Source organism: Orcinus orca, chromosome 17 (genome assembly GCF_937001465.1).
Source record: "Orcinus orca chromosome 17, mOrcOrc1.1, whole genome shotgun sequence".
In the NCBI taxonomy this organism is placed as follows: Eukaryota; Metazoa; Chordata; class Mammalia; order Artiodactyla; family Delphinidae; genus Orcinus; species Orcinus orca.
In genome coordinates this window covers 47960151-47976396 of record NC_064575.1, presented here as the reverse complement: position 1 = coordinate 47976396, position 16246 = coordinate 47960151, and the positions used below count along the sequence as shown (strand labels likewise).

The window sequence follows — 16246 nt, the reverse complement described above, 5'->3', positions numbered from 1 at the left end:
AGCATAAAACAAACAACTTTTATCTTTCCACGAGGAAAACAAAAGCCCAGTCCCATCATGAGAGACTCAGCCAGGTAAGTGGATATTGAAGATTAGATGTCTTCACGAAGGAAGAAGAAGACAAATCAGCAGAAATCACGCAAAATGCCACGTCCAACAGATTTAATCCCCCAACCTTCAGGGCTTTTGGAACCTTAAGGAAAACAGCTGCTAATGAAGCCCCAAAGCCCAGCTCCTGCCAAGCTCCACAGAAGGGATTATCTGTAAAAAATCACGGCTATGGAGACACTGATCTCTGAGAATCCTCAAACTTCCAAAACGGCTCTCAGAAATAGCAAGTTTAAATTTTTCAAAAAGCAGAAAAGAAACCTCTGAAGCTGTGAAGAACTGGGAAACAGTTAACACACAGTCGAGGAGAGCTGGAGGCTTGAAGAACACACATACCTTTGGATTGATCAGTTTCCTGCACACGTACTATGTTGTGATTGACTGATTTAAAACTAAAAATTTTAAAAAGGATGGTAAGGCACAGACAAGATGAGAAGTAGGAATAGAGGGCACAGAACAATAATGTTCGTGGCATCAAGGGATGGCCGGGAAGTAAGCAGCAGAACTTCACAGGATACGGAAGGTAGAAGGCTGAGGGGGGTGACGGTGACCGCTACCTGAACTGTCACCTACTCACCTTCCCTGGGGACTCTGGGGGCCATAGACCTTGTGTCGGTATCAAATCTGAGATGCAGCTCACCGTCTCCTTTTTCTGGGCTGTATTCTTACTCCATCTTTGTAAGGCCAGGTTCTAGAGCTCAGGGGGACCACCCACAGCCTCTGGTATTTTCAGTGTGTGTAAGAGGCTTGATGCCCCAAGTGGCCACTTCAGTTGCACTATAGCACAGCACCCTTGAAAGAAAGGATGGGCTCCATAAGGTCTAAGCTCTCCCTAAACCTAAAATCCTGAGATTTTATGTGAAGGAAGTGGTAGGAAAAAGAAAGTTGGCAAATAGCTAGAAAAGCTTTTCAACACTGGGGACTTTTCCTAGAAAGAGAATGCCACAGCGACCAATCCCCCTTCATTCCATGACCTGTCTATATTTTGAATATTTTATCTTCATACTCCAATCACTCTGCATCATCAGAACTTTCATCATTGTGGAAAAGCCAAACTATGTTGGTCATATCTGCATAAGGTATGCAGGTGCTGGGCACTGAAGGTCTGCATTCCCACCCCAAATTCATATGTTGAAATCCTAACCCTGAAGCTGAAGACTGTTGGACCTCCTGGACCCTACAGGGCCAAACCATAGAGCTACCTGTGAACATTTGCTATCCTTTAAGACATAGGAAGAAGGACTCCAAGGTGGCTCCGAGGTCATCTGGGCTGTCATTTCCACCACAGCTGTCATTCCACATGGGGGGAGGGGAGGAGGACTGCCTCCACCTTGGTTTCAAAGGGCAAGACCGACACCCGGCTCTGTTGGGCCAGGGGACCGGAGCGCTGGGGATTCGACCCCCACTGGGAAGGCTGTGGAGGCAGACTACTGCTCCAGTGGGTCTGGAAGGCAGAGCATCGAGCCGAAGAGGATTATTCTCCAGCCTTGAGAGATATCCTAGGGTTTGCCTTCCTACGTTTTGGACTTGCCTGGGGCTTGTCACCCCTTCCTCCTTTCCTGTTTCTTCCTTTGGGAATGGGAATGACTACTCTGTGCCTGGCCCACTACTGTATTCTGTAAGCACAGAACTTGCTTGATTTCACAGGTTCACAGCTGGGGAAGAATTCTGCCACAGGATGAATCTTCTGCTGTTTTAAGCCGCTCAGTCTACGGTAGCCTATCATAGAGGCCTATACTAAGACAGAGGTTTTCATATCTTGAAAGGTTTTCACTAAAAAAAAAAAAATAACAATAACAAAAATAAAATAAAGGTAAAATTTAATCTAAAAGCTTGAGTGGTTAGAGAGCTAAATTCAGCGGCCAAATAACCTGGCTATCTAGAACAGTCCATTCCCTGAACGATTCAGAATCATGGTTTTACTGGTTGGAATATTATGCTACCAGCAGAACCCACAAAAATACAGAATGAAATTCCACTGCCAACATTTTGGAAGGCCTAAAGGACTTGCCGTGTGTGATACTGTGATTTATAAGAAGTAAGTATTTGGTCTTTGTTCCCTTTCTGGAACAGAATCCTAAACTCCTTGGAAGTTCCTAAGGGATGACAGTGAGAAGCGTCTTTTGTTATGTTAATGAGGTGACTTTTGGGAAGCCGCTCAGGATGGGGGTCAGTGAAGCCAACAATGGGATTAGAGGGTAGGAAGCCTCAGTCCCACACCCCCTGAGCTCTGGGGAGCAGCGGGGGCTGGCGGCTGAAACAATGGCCAAAGATTTAATCAATCATACCAACGTAATGAAACTTCCATAGGAAACTAAAAGGATAGGGTTTAGAAAGCTTCTGGGTTGGTGAGGACGTGGAGATTTGGGGAGAGTGACGTGCCTGGAGAGGGCATGGACGCCGCTCGCCCCTTCCCACAGACTTTACCCTACGCATCTCTTCATCTGGCTTTTGATTACTATTCTCAGTCATCTAGTGAGCAAACTGGTTTCCTGAGTCCTGTGAGCTGTTCTAACAAATTAATCAAACCCAAGGAGGATTTATAGCCGGTCGGTCGGAAGCACAGGTGACACCCTGGACTTGTGATTGGCATCCGCAGCGGGGGCAGCAGCAGCCTTGTGGGACTTAGCCTGTGGAATCTGATGCTATCTCCAGGTAGACAGTGTCAGAATAGAGTAGCACTGTAGGACACCTAATTGGCGTTCAACTTGCTTGTTGGTGCAGGGACACCAACCCACCGCCACACACACTGGAATTGGTATTAGAATCCTATCACCACAGTACAGCTTCAGACAACAATCAGTAACGTTCATAATGAGCTCCTAATATTACACATTATATTCTATGATGGGAGGATGGAGAAGAAGCACATCTTAAATCATCATACTTAAAACCTGAGCAGGGCCCATGGAGCATAACTCATAAAAAAAGACTGAAACAGTTACAAAATATCCTAAGTGTAAAAGAAACAGGAGGGACTTCCCTGGTGGTCCAGTGGTTAAGACTTCGCCTTCCAATGCAGGGAGTGTGGGTTCGATCCCTGGTTGGGGAGCATGCCTCACAGCCAAAAAACCAAAACATAAGACAGAAAGAAGCGATATTGTAAAAAATTCAATAAAGACTTTATAAAATGGTCTACATCAAAAAAACAAACAACAACAACAAAAAAACTTAAAAAAAATAAAAGAAACAGGATACAAAAAGTGAGCGTTTAGAAATCACTCACAGAGAATAAATAGAGAATATTCCAGGGAGAAAGTACTAAAGGGGAATAAGAAAAAATAAAGCAACTCGTAAGGGACAATTCAGAGGAAAGGTACGAATCTTAAGTATGGCAAGATACCAAATTAGTTTTTAAACCAAGGCTTTTGCCTCACTCTATAATCATGATGGGGGAAAATTTCACGGTAATAATTTTTTTTAACCTGATAATGAAAATTCTTATCCCAACAAAGTTTACAGTTAAGACGACAATTATTTAAGTAATACTCTTTAGAGCACTGACTCTGTCCTTAGCAAAAAAGGAGTAACTGAACAGTAATTAAGTATTTTATGACTCAGCTGATAATAACAAACACAGCAACAAGAACAATAGTTGACATTCATTGAGAGCTTACAATTTGTCAGTCACTGTTCAGAGTATTTTACTTGTTTTAATTCAGTTAACCCTTACAACTGTACTTCTCTCCATTTCAGAGAGAAATGGCTTAAAGAGGGACAGAGCTAGGAAGTGGCAGAAAGGGCAGTCTGTCTCCAGAGCCTGTGCCCTTAACCACCATACAACACTCAAGAGTCTTTTTTTATTCCACCCTCCAGTTTCATCTTCCAGATGACATGCATCTCAAAAATACCAACAAGGGCACAATGCACAGGAGAAATGCGATAAAGCGTTACATCACTTACCATTGGGGAAAGCTAGTACACTGATGATAAGAAAGAAGAAAATTACGGAGAGGATACCCCTCCAGATGTTGTCTTCTGGGACAGAGTCATCCCTGAAAATAGAAAAGGAACATTGAGTATTCATTTTTGGATCTAAATAGTCAGCCTAGAAGGAGTAAGAGTTCCACGTTCTAAAAACTGGGGGATTGCTAACTTTATTTTGCTGAGCTAAGTCATTACACACACTATCTACTATTCACTATCATTTCCTAAAATAACACAGTGTCATAGTCAAGTCCAGTTCTGGTGAGGAAGGCAATTGGCAACCTCACACCCCAACACACATTCTGCTCAGACAAGCATTTGAGAATCACAGTTCTTTAAAAAAAAAATTAAAAATACCCAGGATGTCAAAAGGTAAGGTTTATTTTGGAGAAATACCTTTTGGTTTTAAGACTAACTAAAGATGACCTTTACTACAGAGACTGTGGCAGAAAAATTGTTCGGGAATCAGAAAGGAAGCATAAGATTATAAGGAATAAGGGTATAATGCAATGAGATTATGCAGTCACTTGTCAAATATGGGCAGTTGGCTATCTAAGGGATGAATAAAAATGGGGCAGCGTAACATAATCAGAAAGCACCAGTAAAAAGTGCTAAAAGAAAAATTAAGAGAGTATGAATATGACTGGTTCACTTTGCTGTATGGCAAGAAACTAACACAACATTGTAAAGCAACTATACTCCAATAAAAATTAATTAAAAAAAGAAAGAAAAATTAAGAGAAAACAAAATACAAGATTTAAACTCAGAGCAGAAGCCAAAGAACTGTAAATAGGAGATAAGCTTCCCCGCTCTCCTGCCTGGTCATTTCTAATGTATTACTGTGTTTAACTCCTCTATAACCCCAGTAACTGAAATGATTACATTTGTTGGTTTATATGTTGTCTATCTCCTCTGTAGAAAGTAAACTCCTAATGGCAGGGAATTATTCATTAATAGGCCCTCAATATATTTCTGGACTGATTATTGATTATGGAAGAAAATTTACTGTTTTAAAATGAGGTAAAATTTCCCAAATGGAAATTTTCTTAACATTGATGGTGAAGAATTTAGGTTTTGACAGTTTGCAACAAAAAAGAAGATTCTAGTAACATATCTGGGGCTCAGAGAAGCAAACAAAAGTGGGAAAACAGAAATACATGACAGTAAAATTTTCTGAAGTACTGATAACTATTGAGAAGCTTGGGAGAGGGAAGTTCAGTGTTTCAGTTTCGAAAGACGCAGGATGAGTAGACAGAAGATATGAGATGAAACAGAATGGAAGGAGATAGTTTAGAGATGATGAGACTGGTAGCAATAAATCTTAAAATTATAAAAGAAGCTGGGTTTATCTAGAGAAGGACTGTAGTGAAAGAGTTTTCAAAAGACAAATATTAAATTAAGATTAAATATTACTAAAGGAAAAGAGACAGGTCAAAAAAAAATCTTAGAAGAAAACCTATTTCACGTAGAAAGAAGTTCTAGAGCGTCAGAATACATACATGAAAAGGTATGGAATGAAACAATAATGAATTACCTAGTTAAGGACTGGGTCCTGGGGTGTTGGTTTAAAAGCAGAAGTTAACTTAGATGCCAACTTCTGTTTAGGCTGCTCAGTTTCTGCACCCAATGAAATGATTTCCAGACTTATGACAGGATTAAACGTAAGGTTCTGAAATAAGAGATCATACAGATCTTAAACGTTTCCTAGATCATCCTATGGCCAAGTAACCCTAAACTGGACAATGCTGGACAAAGAATGCTTGGCTGTTAACTTCAGAGATCTGATTACAAAACCAAACTACAGAATCAGACAGACTTCCTTCTGCAGGGAGGAAGTGCCTTAAAAAGTACAATCTTGGGCTTCCCTGGTGGCGCAGTGGTTGAGAGTCCGCCTGCCAATGCAGGGGACACGGGTTCGTGCCCCGGTCTGGGAAGATCCCCCATGCCGCGGAGCGGCTGAGCCCGTGAACCATGTCCGCTGAGCCTACGCGTCCGGAGCCTGTGCTCCGCAACGGGAGAGGCCACAACAGTGAGAGGCCCGTGTACCACAAAAAAAAAAAAAAAAAAAAAAAAAGTACAATCTTATTTTAATGGACATACTAATAATTAAACACCTGCCCAGAGGTCATGAACACAACCTAAAAATGCCAGCCCGACCATTACCAGGGCACTTTCCATGCTCTCTGGCTTATGCAGAGAAGCCCCATATCCAACTTCCAAGAACACCAACTTTTACGGAAGGATGGCTGCACACAGTGAGGGTAGGAACCCAATGTCCTCATTCAGACCAAATCACACTACTGATATTGCAAATAATGACAGCAATGATAATAGCTCCTGTTTATCAAGTGTCTACTGTGTGCCAGGCACTGAACAGGCAGTTTCTAGACATTATCTCTAATTGTCACAACCCACTGGGCTATTATCAACCATCTGAGGTAACAAAGGCTCAGATAGGTTTAGTCACTTGCCCAAGATTGTGGAGATAAGAAGTTACAGAGCCAGCATTCAAAACCAGGCCTGCTAGACTCTGAAGATGATGATCTTTCCTCTTTGCCAAACTGCCTCATGAAAACTTATCTGTCATCCTAAATCAACCTGACTCATGGTAGATGCCCAGGGATGGCGTAAGAGAGTTTCACAGGGCGTGCAATTTGTAAGTTACAAAATAAAAGCAAGGCTAAAATGAATAAACGTGGCCTAGGAAAAGAAGATGGAATCCCATAACTCACAACTTATACCAAAATATATTCTGGATGATTCAAGAAACTAAAAGTAAAACCAAAACAAAATTCTGGAAGAAATGATAGGAGAATTAAAGAAAAAAACCCAAAACCCCCAAACAAAACACAACAATCTCAGAGTGGGGAAGGCCTTTCGAAAGTACGATACAAACCTCCGAAGTCATAAAGGAGAAGACTGACAAATCGGCACGGCAAAGAAATCAGTAACAAAATCATAAACTTGGAAAAAATACCTGCAACTCATATGAAGGCAAAGGGTTAATTCCCCCAATTACAAAGCTCTCCCCCCAAATCAATTAACAGAAAGAACACATGGACAAAGAAAAGCAAATAGAAAAATGGACAAAAGATATGAAGGGACAGTTCACAGAGCAGAAAAATCCATTGGCTCTCAGTCAAGTGAAAAAAAAAAAGATGCTCAACCTTGTTCATGGTAAGAGATGGGGAAATGGAAACAACACAAAGAGACCATTTTTATCTACCTTATGGACAAAGGTAAAAAATTAATGACTGAGCCGGTGAGGCTATGCAGAAATAGATAAACAGGCATTCTCACATACCACCTTTATGGAGCGCCATTTGGCAACATTATTAATTTACAAATGCATACACCCTGTGACCCAGCAATTCCCTGTATGACAATGTATCTCACAGATACACCTTCATTTATGCAAAAACGACATATGTACAAGGTTGTTCACTGTGGCATTATATGTATTAGCAAAACTTGGAAACAACTAAATGTCTACCGAAAAGGGACTGATTAAGTAAATTATGGTTCCGTCTCAAAATGGAGTACTAGGCAGCTGTAAAAAGAATGAAGCTTTTAATTAATTAACTGATACAGAATAAATTAAGAGATCATGAAGTAAACAAAGCAATTTGCAGAACAGTGAGTATAGTAAGCAACTTTCTATGCAAAAAAGAGAGCGTGTATATGTATATATAACTTGTAACTTCTGCTCATGGCTGCATAGCATGTCTCTGGAAATCCATCCAAGGTATGGTGACACTGGTTTTCTCCAAAGAGGATAAAAGAAGAGTGGGGCGAGACTTTTCACTACATACCCTTTGGGGTACCTTGGATTTTAAGCAATGTAGGTATGTTACGTTTCAAATAAGTCAATTATACATCAACATTAAATTTGTAAGAACTTGAGATCAGTGATAAAACAATGAAACTGCAATTTTGTAAATTTTGAGCCATTTTATTAGAAAGATAGGATCAAAAGAATGGCCTAGTTTCAGAAGTAAAAAAAAAGGCCAATTAAACCTGAATAAAACAGCAGCGAGTCTGAAAAGTTGGCCGTTTTATATTTGCCTAATTAGAAAAACAAAAAGTATCAAAGATGGACGGCAAGATCTTTGGCAAAACTGAAAATATACAGTACAGGAAGATCAAACTCCTGTGATCAAAGATTGAAGGCTAGGCAGGTGAGCTAAAGAAGAAATCTTGAGTCCTATCAGACTAGCAGCCCCACATACACCCTCTGGCTTTCCTGAGAGTAGAGAGGGTGTACCCTCGGCATCCAGCACAGTCCCTGCAAGAGGTGGGCGCGCAGAAAGAACGGAATGCATGACTGAGGAGGCTGCCCACGCCACCGGCCTCCTGACAAGCTGACCACACAGGGCCGTTCCGTAAGCTCTGGTGTGGCCTCTTCTCTCTCAGCTCCCAGTAATCCAGAGACTTAACCATATGCCGAGGGACACAGACATTTTCCATAGTTAACCATGAAAAGCAACTTGGCTGCAAAGGCCCCAAAGACCACACTACTGACTCCAGAGACCCTCAATTAGAGGACAAGAAGGGTTTATCTCTGGACATCCACTAGATCTGTGCCGCACTCAGAAAGCTAGCTAGCTGCTTTGCATGTTAGCTCTCTTAATCTTCCTAACATCCTCAAAGGGGGGAAATGATCATAATCTGCATTTTACTGACTCCAAAGTCTAAGTTTTTCCCCCTTTAGGAGGCTGTTTGGTGCAGTGACAAGGAAGACAGGCTTGTGGCCAGACGGCGTGGACCAGAATTCTGACTTCACACTTATCAGCCTGTGTGACCTTGGGCAGATTACTCAACCTCTCTGTGCCTTGGTTTCCTCCTCAGTATATCAAAGGGTAATAACAGTTCTACCTCACAGGGTTGTTGTGAGGATAAAATAATTCAACACGTGCGATGGACTTAGAACAGTGCCTGGCACAGAGGGCCTGTCAGTTATTAGTTTACAATGTCTGTCCACCCATTCCCTCAGCTAGCTGACACCTATCGTTGGGGACAAAGATGAACAAACTTGGTCCTGATTCTTGAGAGAATCATGATGAAAAGCACAATAAGACATAAAAATCAAATTATTATCTTAGTATAGCTTTGGCCTGAGAGAAAAGTTTTCAGTTCGCTGGCACTGTCTCTGATCAACCTGATAAGACACCCCCAAACCCAGAAAACCACCTCGATCGTTCACACAAGACTGGCCCCTGTTCGTGGGGTTGTTACCATCTCCTCAGGCTCTGAGGGGACAATGTAGTTCTCACTTCCCAGGGGAGCTCAGAACCTGCAGTCAGGGCTGCCAGACGCCCATCTTGACTTTTCCTGGCCTCAGGATTCTTGCTCAAATAAGACATTTTACTTTACAGCAACAAAAAAGAAAAGGACTTCGAGCTTTCAACTGTGATGCCGTGGCAGTGCCCTGACCTCTTTCCTAGGTCCTCTGAGGCTCTAATAACACGCGCCTCGGTCTCTGGGGCTCTGAACTTTCCAAAGGCCTTTCCCAGCTGGTATTTGATTGAACTGCTCCACAGTTCTGTGGGGGAGTATTATCTCCACTTGAAGGATGAAGAAAATAAAGCTCTTGCTTTGTCTTGCCCACAGTTACAACAAATAGAGGCAGAGTGAAGCAGGTGCCAGGGCTTCTGGAATGCTGGCTCTAGGTCAAGACTGCTACCCTTACCAGTATGATACCGACAAGCTTAGGGAGGCAGAGTCCTTCTCCCCGAAGTTCTGCTAAATTTACGAGGAGCTCCAGAAGCACGCTGGGGTAGCCCTGACCATACCCAGTGAAAATACTGAATGGATTAGAATAAAATTGTAATTTCAGGCCCCATCTCATTCACCCACTGTATCTCCAGCGCCCAGCACAACGCTTGGCACGGAGCAGGCCTTCTCAATGTGGTGGGTGCCAGAAAGAGCAAAAGGCCGGGGCTGAGCGGGCCCGAGACCCAGGTAACGTGAGGGGGAGTCACGGCCTGGGTCCACAGGCTCCACTGCACCTTCCTGCCCCAGTGCTGACCAATCAGGTACTCAAACATCTCAACTCCTTCTGTCACCCCTGTTTGAGTACAGGTAACTACCCAGGAGAGAATCCTAAAAGCAGGACAAATATAAGGAAAGCCCTGAGTTTTTTTAACCAAGGTTTGAACTCAAAGAGTTTGGGACTCAGATTCTTAAACTTGGACAACAGGCTACAGGCAGTGGGCAAGGAGACCGGGAAAACAAACTCCATTCACTCACAGACAATTTTTAGACAAGGCTGTCTCCCTGGGGCCAGGAAGGTAAGAACGCTATCCTGACTCCTAAGGCTGCAAAGTTGACTGTCCCCTCTCCCCTTCCTATCTTCTCCTTTCCATCTCTTTAATAGCAATCCTTGAAACTGAGACACAACCGATAGGCTCGTGTTTATGAGGCTAGTCACTGTGAAGGATCCTCTCTCCCAATGGAAAACTCAGTCCCGGGTTACAAGGCGGACGGATGTTAACTAGCTTTGGTATTATCTTTGAAGACTACATTCGTTTCATTTTATAAAAAGTTAGGATTCTTTTTAAGAATTGTAGCTGACATATCAACTAAAAGAGAAGAGTGACAGTTTTTGAAAGTTCATATTGTATAAATGATTTTTTTATATTTGATTCATTTAGCATTTACTGGGTGTGTATTCTGTGATGATTGAGATATCTGGCCTCAAGAAATTGATACAGAAACAAATACTAAAACAGGAGAGATACAATAATAAAAAAAATGTTTAGAAGTATATAAACGTTTCTGCCTCTGAGCTTCCTGGAACAATCAAGAAAGGTGTCTGGAGGGGGACCATCCAGGTGCGTTGCCAGGAATGCCATGGGCTCACGGGTAGGCAGGAGGTGCTCTCCAGTCAGAGAGAGGTACCATCCTGGCATTAGGGTCCAGCAACGTGCTATAGGTGATGGGGATCCAGGGAAAGAGTGTAAGCAAGGGACGGATGAGATCACAATCTCGATTTCAGAAGGTCATGAGGAAAGCGGTGTGGAGGATGGACTGGAGGCAAATGGAGTCAAGGCCTGGGAGTGTCCATCCCAGAGAGCAGAGGGTTTGCTGAGCCAAAGCCTGGGCATGGGCAGAGGAGGACAGCTCTGAAAGCTACTAAGGCCCAACTGGACCTGGTGAAGATAAACTAGATGAACTCCAGGATGGCGGAGACCTGGGCTGGGCGGAGCGCGGACTGTTGAACTAAATTAAATGTGATGCCAGGACCTAGGGCTCAGGAAAGCAGTCCTAGCTGCCTGGACGAGTCCCTGGTTTCCAGATTTGTTGAGACTAAAACGCTGATAACTCCCCTATAGAAATCTGGGGCTAGAGGGATTATATCACAAGATAAACTATATTACACTTGGTAATAGAATTATACCTAAAATGCTAAACACTGGGCAGCAATACTAGGCATGTAAATTCTCTGAGGTAAGCATCATCTAGACCAAATAAATGTTTGAGTCACTCAGATGCTTATTTACTACAGAAGACCCCAAAGAAATATGACACATTTTCTCCTTCAATAAACGTATAATCTTATTAAGGACATAAAACACCAGAAATAAGGATAAGAGAGGATAATTAAAAGGGGCTTATTTATTTATGGCCGCACCACGGGGCATGCGGGATCTTAATTCTCCGGCCAGGGATCGAACCCGCGCCCCCTGCGGTGGAAGCGCGGAGTCTTAACCACTGGACTGCCTGGGAAGTCCCTAAAAGGTGCTTATTTAAATCCAATAAAAAATATGATTCAAATAGGAAGTGAGGAGGACAAATGTTATGATGGCTGCTAACTGGAACCTCTTTAGATGGCAACACCTAACACAGAGCGCTGCTTCACCTCCAGGGCTGGTGTAGCCCCAGTACACAGCCGAAATGGAGGATCACTTAACATTGCTGGTGTCCTGGAACAAGGACAGCCAGGCCTTCTGTTATTGGGAGAGAAAGAACATGATGTACATAAAGGAAACAGGCTCAAGACAACTGAATCAGCAGGGTCAGGAGTTACTTTCTAATGGGAATTGATATGGTCTAGAGGGAAAGAACAGGAAGGCTGGCAGCCATCCAGGAGGGAAGACACACAGAAGGTGGAACTATGGCTCCGTGATAAGATGAAGAGCTGGAGCTCCAAAGCCACTAAAGGAAATGAAGTAAAAAAGCAGTATCACAAACAAATAAAAATCAATCAATCCAAAGTCTGTCCATTTCCCTGACCTCATCCGCTTCCTCAGTCCCATATTAAGGAGAAACCATAGGTAAGCAGATGATCCCTTAGGTGCAGGAAGCTGCAGGAAGGCAATCTCTTCTGGGCAGGTGATGACTTTTGCTGGACAAGTGTCACTGGAGAGACTGACGCCACTGTTTTACTGCCAGGTGCCTCTGAAGGAGACAGTGAGCTGCAACGAATGTGCTCTCGTAAATTTTGGTGTTTTCAAATCTAAAGCCTGAGTGTTTGAAAGTAAGGCCATTCAACATTTCCAAGCTTACCAACCTACGAAAGCAGCGTAAATAGGAGGCACTCTGAGCGTAAGAGAAAGGCTCTCCTTGCCCTACTTCGGCTGAACAAACTTATAAGGCATAGGCCAAAGCGTTTAATTTCTAAAAATACTTACCTGAAAATGTGGCAAAGCGAGCTTTTCCAATCTTAGGGGGAATGGTTCAATAACATCTGGCTTTATTGTTAGTGATGGGGACTGTAGGTTTAAACGCTATGATTTAACAGTGAGTTGGCCTAGTTGTTATTTAACAAAAGAACTGCTTGATAAGTCCAAACTTGTCTCAGACTTCTGTGAGAGGCATCTAATCCTTGCCAATCCTAAATGCTTGCTGTGTCTCTGCAGCATGTGACATGACCCAGGTACTGTTTCACACATACGGGTAACCTGACACCCCAAAAGTACTCTATCGCTGACTCTCTTCAACTACTAGTCTTTGAAAAACAAACTTTACGAAGTAATTACTTTCAGTCTTTATGGAAGAAGACAGAGCTATCACTGTAATGTCTCAGTTTAAAGGGTCACAAATCATTACAAAAAATGAGTAAGGCACAGTAAGTACTAATTGTACTAATGGTGCTTATGATTTTCTATAACATGAAACTTGTTATTAAGTAGTTCTTTAATATGTGACTTCTGTCTCTTTGAAATTAGTGGAAGAAGTAAAATTATTATCATTTTTGGAAAAGGCCATAGCCTGAGGTTCAGATTATGCCTTTTCTATTATGTTTGACAAGCTGTTAAAATTCATATTCATTTCTTATAGTTTCACTGCTGTAATTTATTGAATGCTTTGGCAGAATATGCTGTAAAAGGGAAATTCCAGAAGAATGTGACTTTCTGTATTAGAAAAGAGGAAGAGAGATCTGTTCTGAAAGGGCCTAGAATAATATTAAAGATAAAAGTTTGAAACAAACTGCTCATTCTTGCTTCTCGTTATTTAAAATAAAATACCATAGTTACTTTTCTAAGTTCCAAAGAAACTCCTGCACTAATTCCATCTCTTGCCAACCCACACGAGATGAAGTGAAACTGAAGTTAATATGAAACAGGGATGCATGTTATCCACGCAAAGCACTGTCCATTTTCCCAAAGTCTTTATCCTTTTTCTTAATTATAGAGCACACCACACTCTCACTCAATGACAAACATAATTTAGAAGGCATTAGCATACAATGAAATGATGTAATAATAACAATAGCTAAGGTTTACTGAGCACCTACTATTTGTCATGCATTGAGCTAAATACAGATTATCTAAAAAAATGAATTGAGCCCTTATAACAAAATCCTATCGGGTATTACTAGATATTTTCACTTTACACACAGATAAGGAAACTGAGGCTTAGCAAAACTAAGCGGCCTCACAGCCACTAGCTGGTAAAATCAGATGACATGATAAGTATTTGAGGGCAACCATAAATAGGGACAAGACTGATTTCTCTCCAAAGCTAGAAATATGTTCTTGGTTGGATACTGTGGAAAGATCTGGTCTTACCCCACTGCAGAGCGTTGGCAGAATATTTTACAATAATAGTAGCTGTTTCCCTCAATTATTAAGAGTAATTGTTTATATGCTTTATGGCTTTAGATAGAGTCATGCAAATAGATAAACACTGACAAAATAAGAATTAAGAGTCAAATGCGTTGTGGAGATAAGGAACAAGTGTGATGTAGGAGGACATTATTAGTTTTATGAAAATCTGAAAAAGTGCATTGATTCTCAAGGGAGACACCATTGGCACTTGTGTGTATGTGCCTATGTGTGCCGGTAAGGGACAACTCTTTGTCGTACAATGCTGTCCCTTGCGTTATAAACATTTATAACCCCCACCCACTAAATACCAGAAGTTCCCTCAATGCTTGTGGCCACCGAATATAACCCTGAGCAGTTTCTGCGGATCTGGGCTGAGAACCATTGATTGTTGGGTAAATATACTAGGAGAGAAGTAACTGACATTAATTATTCATCATGTGCCAAGTACTCTGCTAAGTGCATTCACACATATTCATTTAATCCTTATAACTCCATAGGAGGTAAGTACATATTTTATCCCCATTTTAGAAGTGGATCCTGAGTCTCAGAGAAAGGTTAAATAACTTAACCAAGGTCACGCGAACAGTCTTGAGACCAACAGTGTGGTTCCCAAACTCCAGTTCTCTGGGCTGGTCTTTTAAGCATGGTAGAGGCACACCTTTTCTTTCTTTGAAGAGGTTCATTCAGAAAACATAAATCCTGATAAGTAGGACCCAAGGTGTGCCTGTCATTTAGGCATGAATCAGTTCCCTGGCTTGGGGTTGAAGGGCCACATGTTCAGTGAGGTAGAGTTATAAGCTCTGGGCTGACAAAAGTTGGGCAGGGTTAACTCCTATGCACAGGTATATATTAGAAGTGCTTTGAGTGTGTGTGTGTGTGTGTTTTCAGGGGGATATGAGAGTTCTGCTACAGTGTGTGAGGCTTGTGCGTTTTATTTAATACTTTCCATAGCATTTATGATGCACCAGGCACTGCTACAATGGCCTGACAATGTCTCATTTCAGCATGTATGTTAGATGATGAACAGAACAGAGCGTGCGCTGTGTGATGTGTGGTGGGTTCGTGTCTGTGTGGCAGTGCTGGAATGTCCGCTGTGATGTGTGTGTCCACGCCGCAGTTTCTGTTGTGGTATAGACAGTGGTGTTTGAGGCTGGGGGAAGGGTTACGCGAGATGATTTGCGTGCCATGCATACAGACTGGAGTGCACCGCACGTGTGCATTTTGTGCACGCGGGTAGTGCCGAACACTGGAGGAGTTCCGCGGGAAGGGGTCTGAGTTGTGTCCTGGGCCTGTGTATGGTGCGTGGAAGGCAGGGGTGTTTTCAGTGTGAAGAGGTATGTGCTGAAAGTGGTGCATACCAGATGATTCATGCGGTGTGCTAGGCAGGGACGGAGGCCGGAGAGGAGGGGGCCCGTGTCGTGATGTGTGTGGGGAGCGACGCTGAGAGCCGCGGGAGAAGGGCGGGGGAGGAGATCGTGCTAGGTGACCCACGAGTGTTCCTGATGTGGCCCGAGGCGCTGTATGGGGAAAGGTGGCATGGAGAGGGGTGGCGGTGGCGATGGGAGTGGGGATGGGGCTGGGTTGGAGGGTAGGGACGAACGCCGGTCCAGAGGAGCTGTCGGGAAGGAAGCTGGGTGCGCTAGGTGACATACCCGCCGGTGGAAAAGCGTGTGCGTGGAGCAATCAGCCCACTTCCTCACCCGGCCATGCTCCACGCCACGGCCTCCATCCGCCCCTTCCCTTCGCCCAAAGGCGCGCCCCCAGCGCAGCCCGGCCCGCCTCACCTGGTGAAGGCAAAGTACATGAGGCTGACGATGGTGAAGCTGAGCAGAGTGATGGTGTGCGGCCGGTAGAAGAAGTCGATGGTGATGTCCTCCACTTGCTGCTCGTTGATCATCCGGAAATGCATCTTGTAGTTCACATCATCTTTGCTCAGGGTCCGGCTCCCCACGCAGGACGCCATGGCCCGCCTCCCCGTCCTGCGGCGGCGGCGGCGGCGGCCCCGGCCCGTGGAGGCTGGGACCCCGGAGGTGACGAGCCGCAGCGAGAAGGTTGCTGGACGCCGGGGCCGGGTCTGGCGAGAAGCAAAGGAACTGAGCAGAGGGAAGGACAGGCGCGGGAGGGCGGGGTCGCGGCGCCGCCAACGCAGCCTCGGGCGG

The 16246-nt window shown here is 43.6% G+C and overlaps 1 protein-coding gene across 4 annotated transcripts in view; it reads right to left on the bottom strand.

Annotated features, from left to right (window-relative positions):
* The window catches only part of PTDSS1 (phosphatidylserine synthase 1), a 65458-nt gene extending 49271 nt beyond the window's left edge, over window positions 1–16187 (bottom strand). Inside the window, exons 1-3 of one of the 4 annotated variants that reach the window (XM_049700256.1) lie at window positions 15872–15992; window positions 5570–5704; window positions 4012–4103 (exon numbers count right to left, since the gene is read on the bottom strand). Coding sequence is in view for 2 of the 4 variants with exons in the window: in XM_004275365.2 (XP_004275413.1) it covers window positions 4012–4103; window positions 15872–16050 (271 nt within the window). In the remaining 2 variants the exon portion in view is untranslated. Of the gene's footprint in view, window positions 1–4011; window positions 4104–5569; window positions 5705–15871 lie in introns of all 4 variants that reach the window. The other 3 variants (XM_004275365.2, XM_049700255.1, XM_049700257.1) reach the window with 3 other exon arrangements.
* Between the last annotated feature and the right edge of the window lie 59 nt (window positions 16188–16246).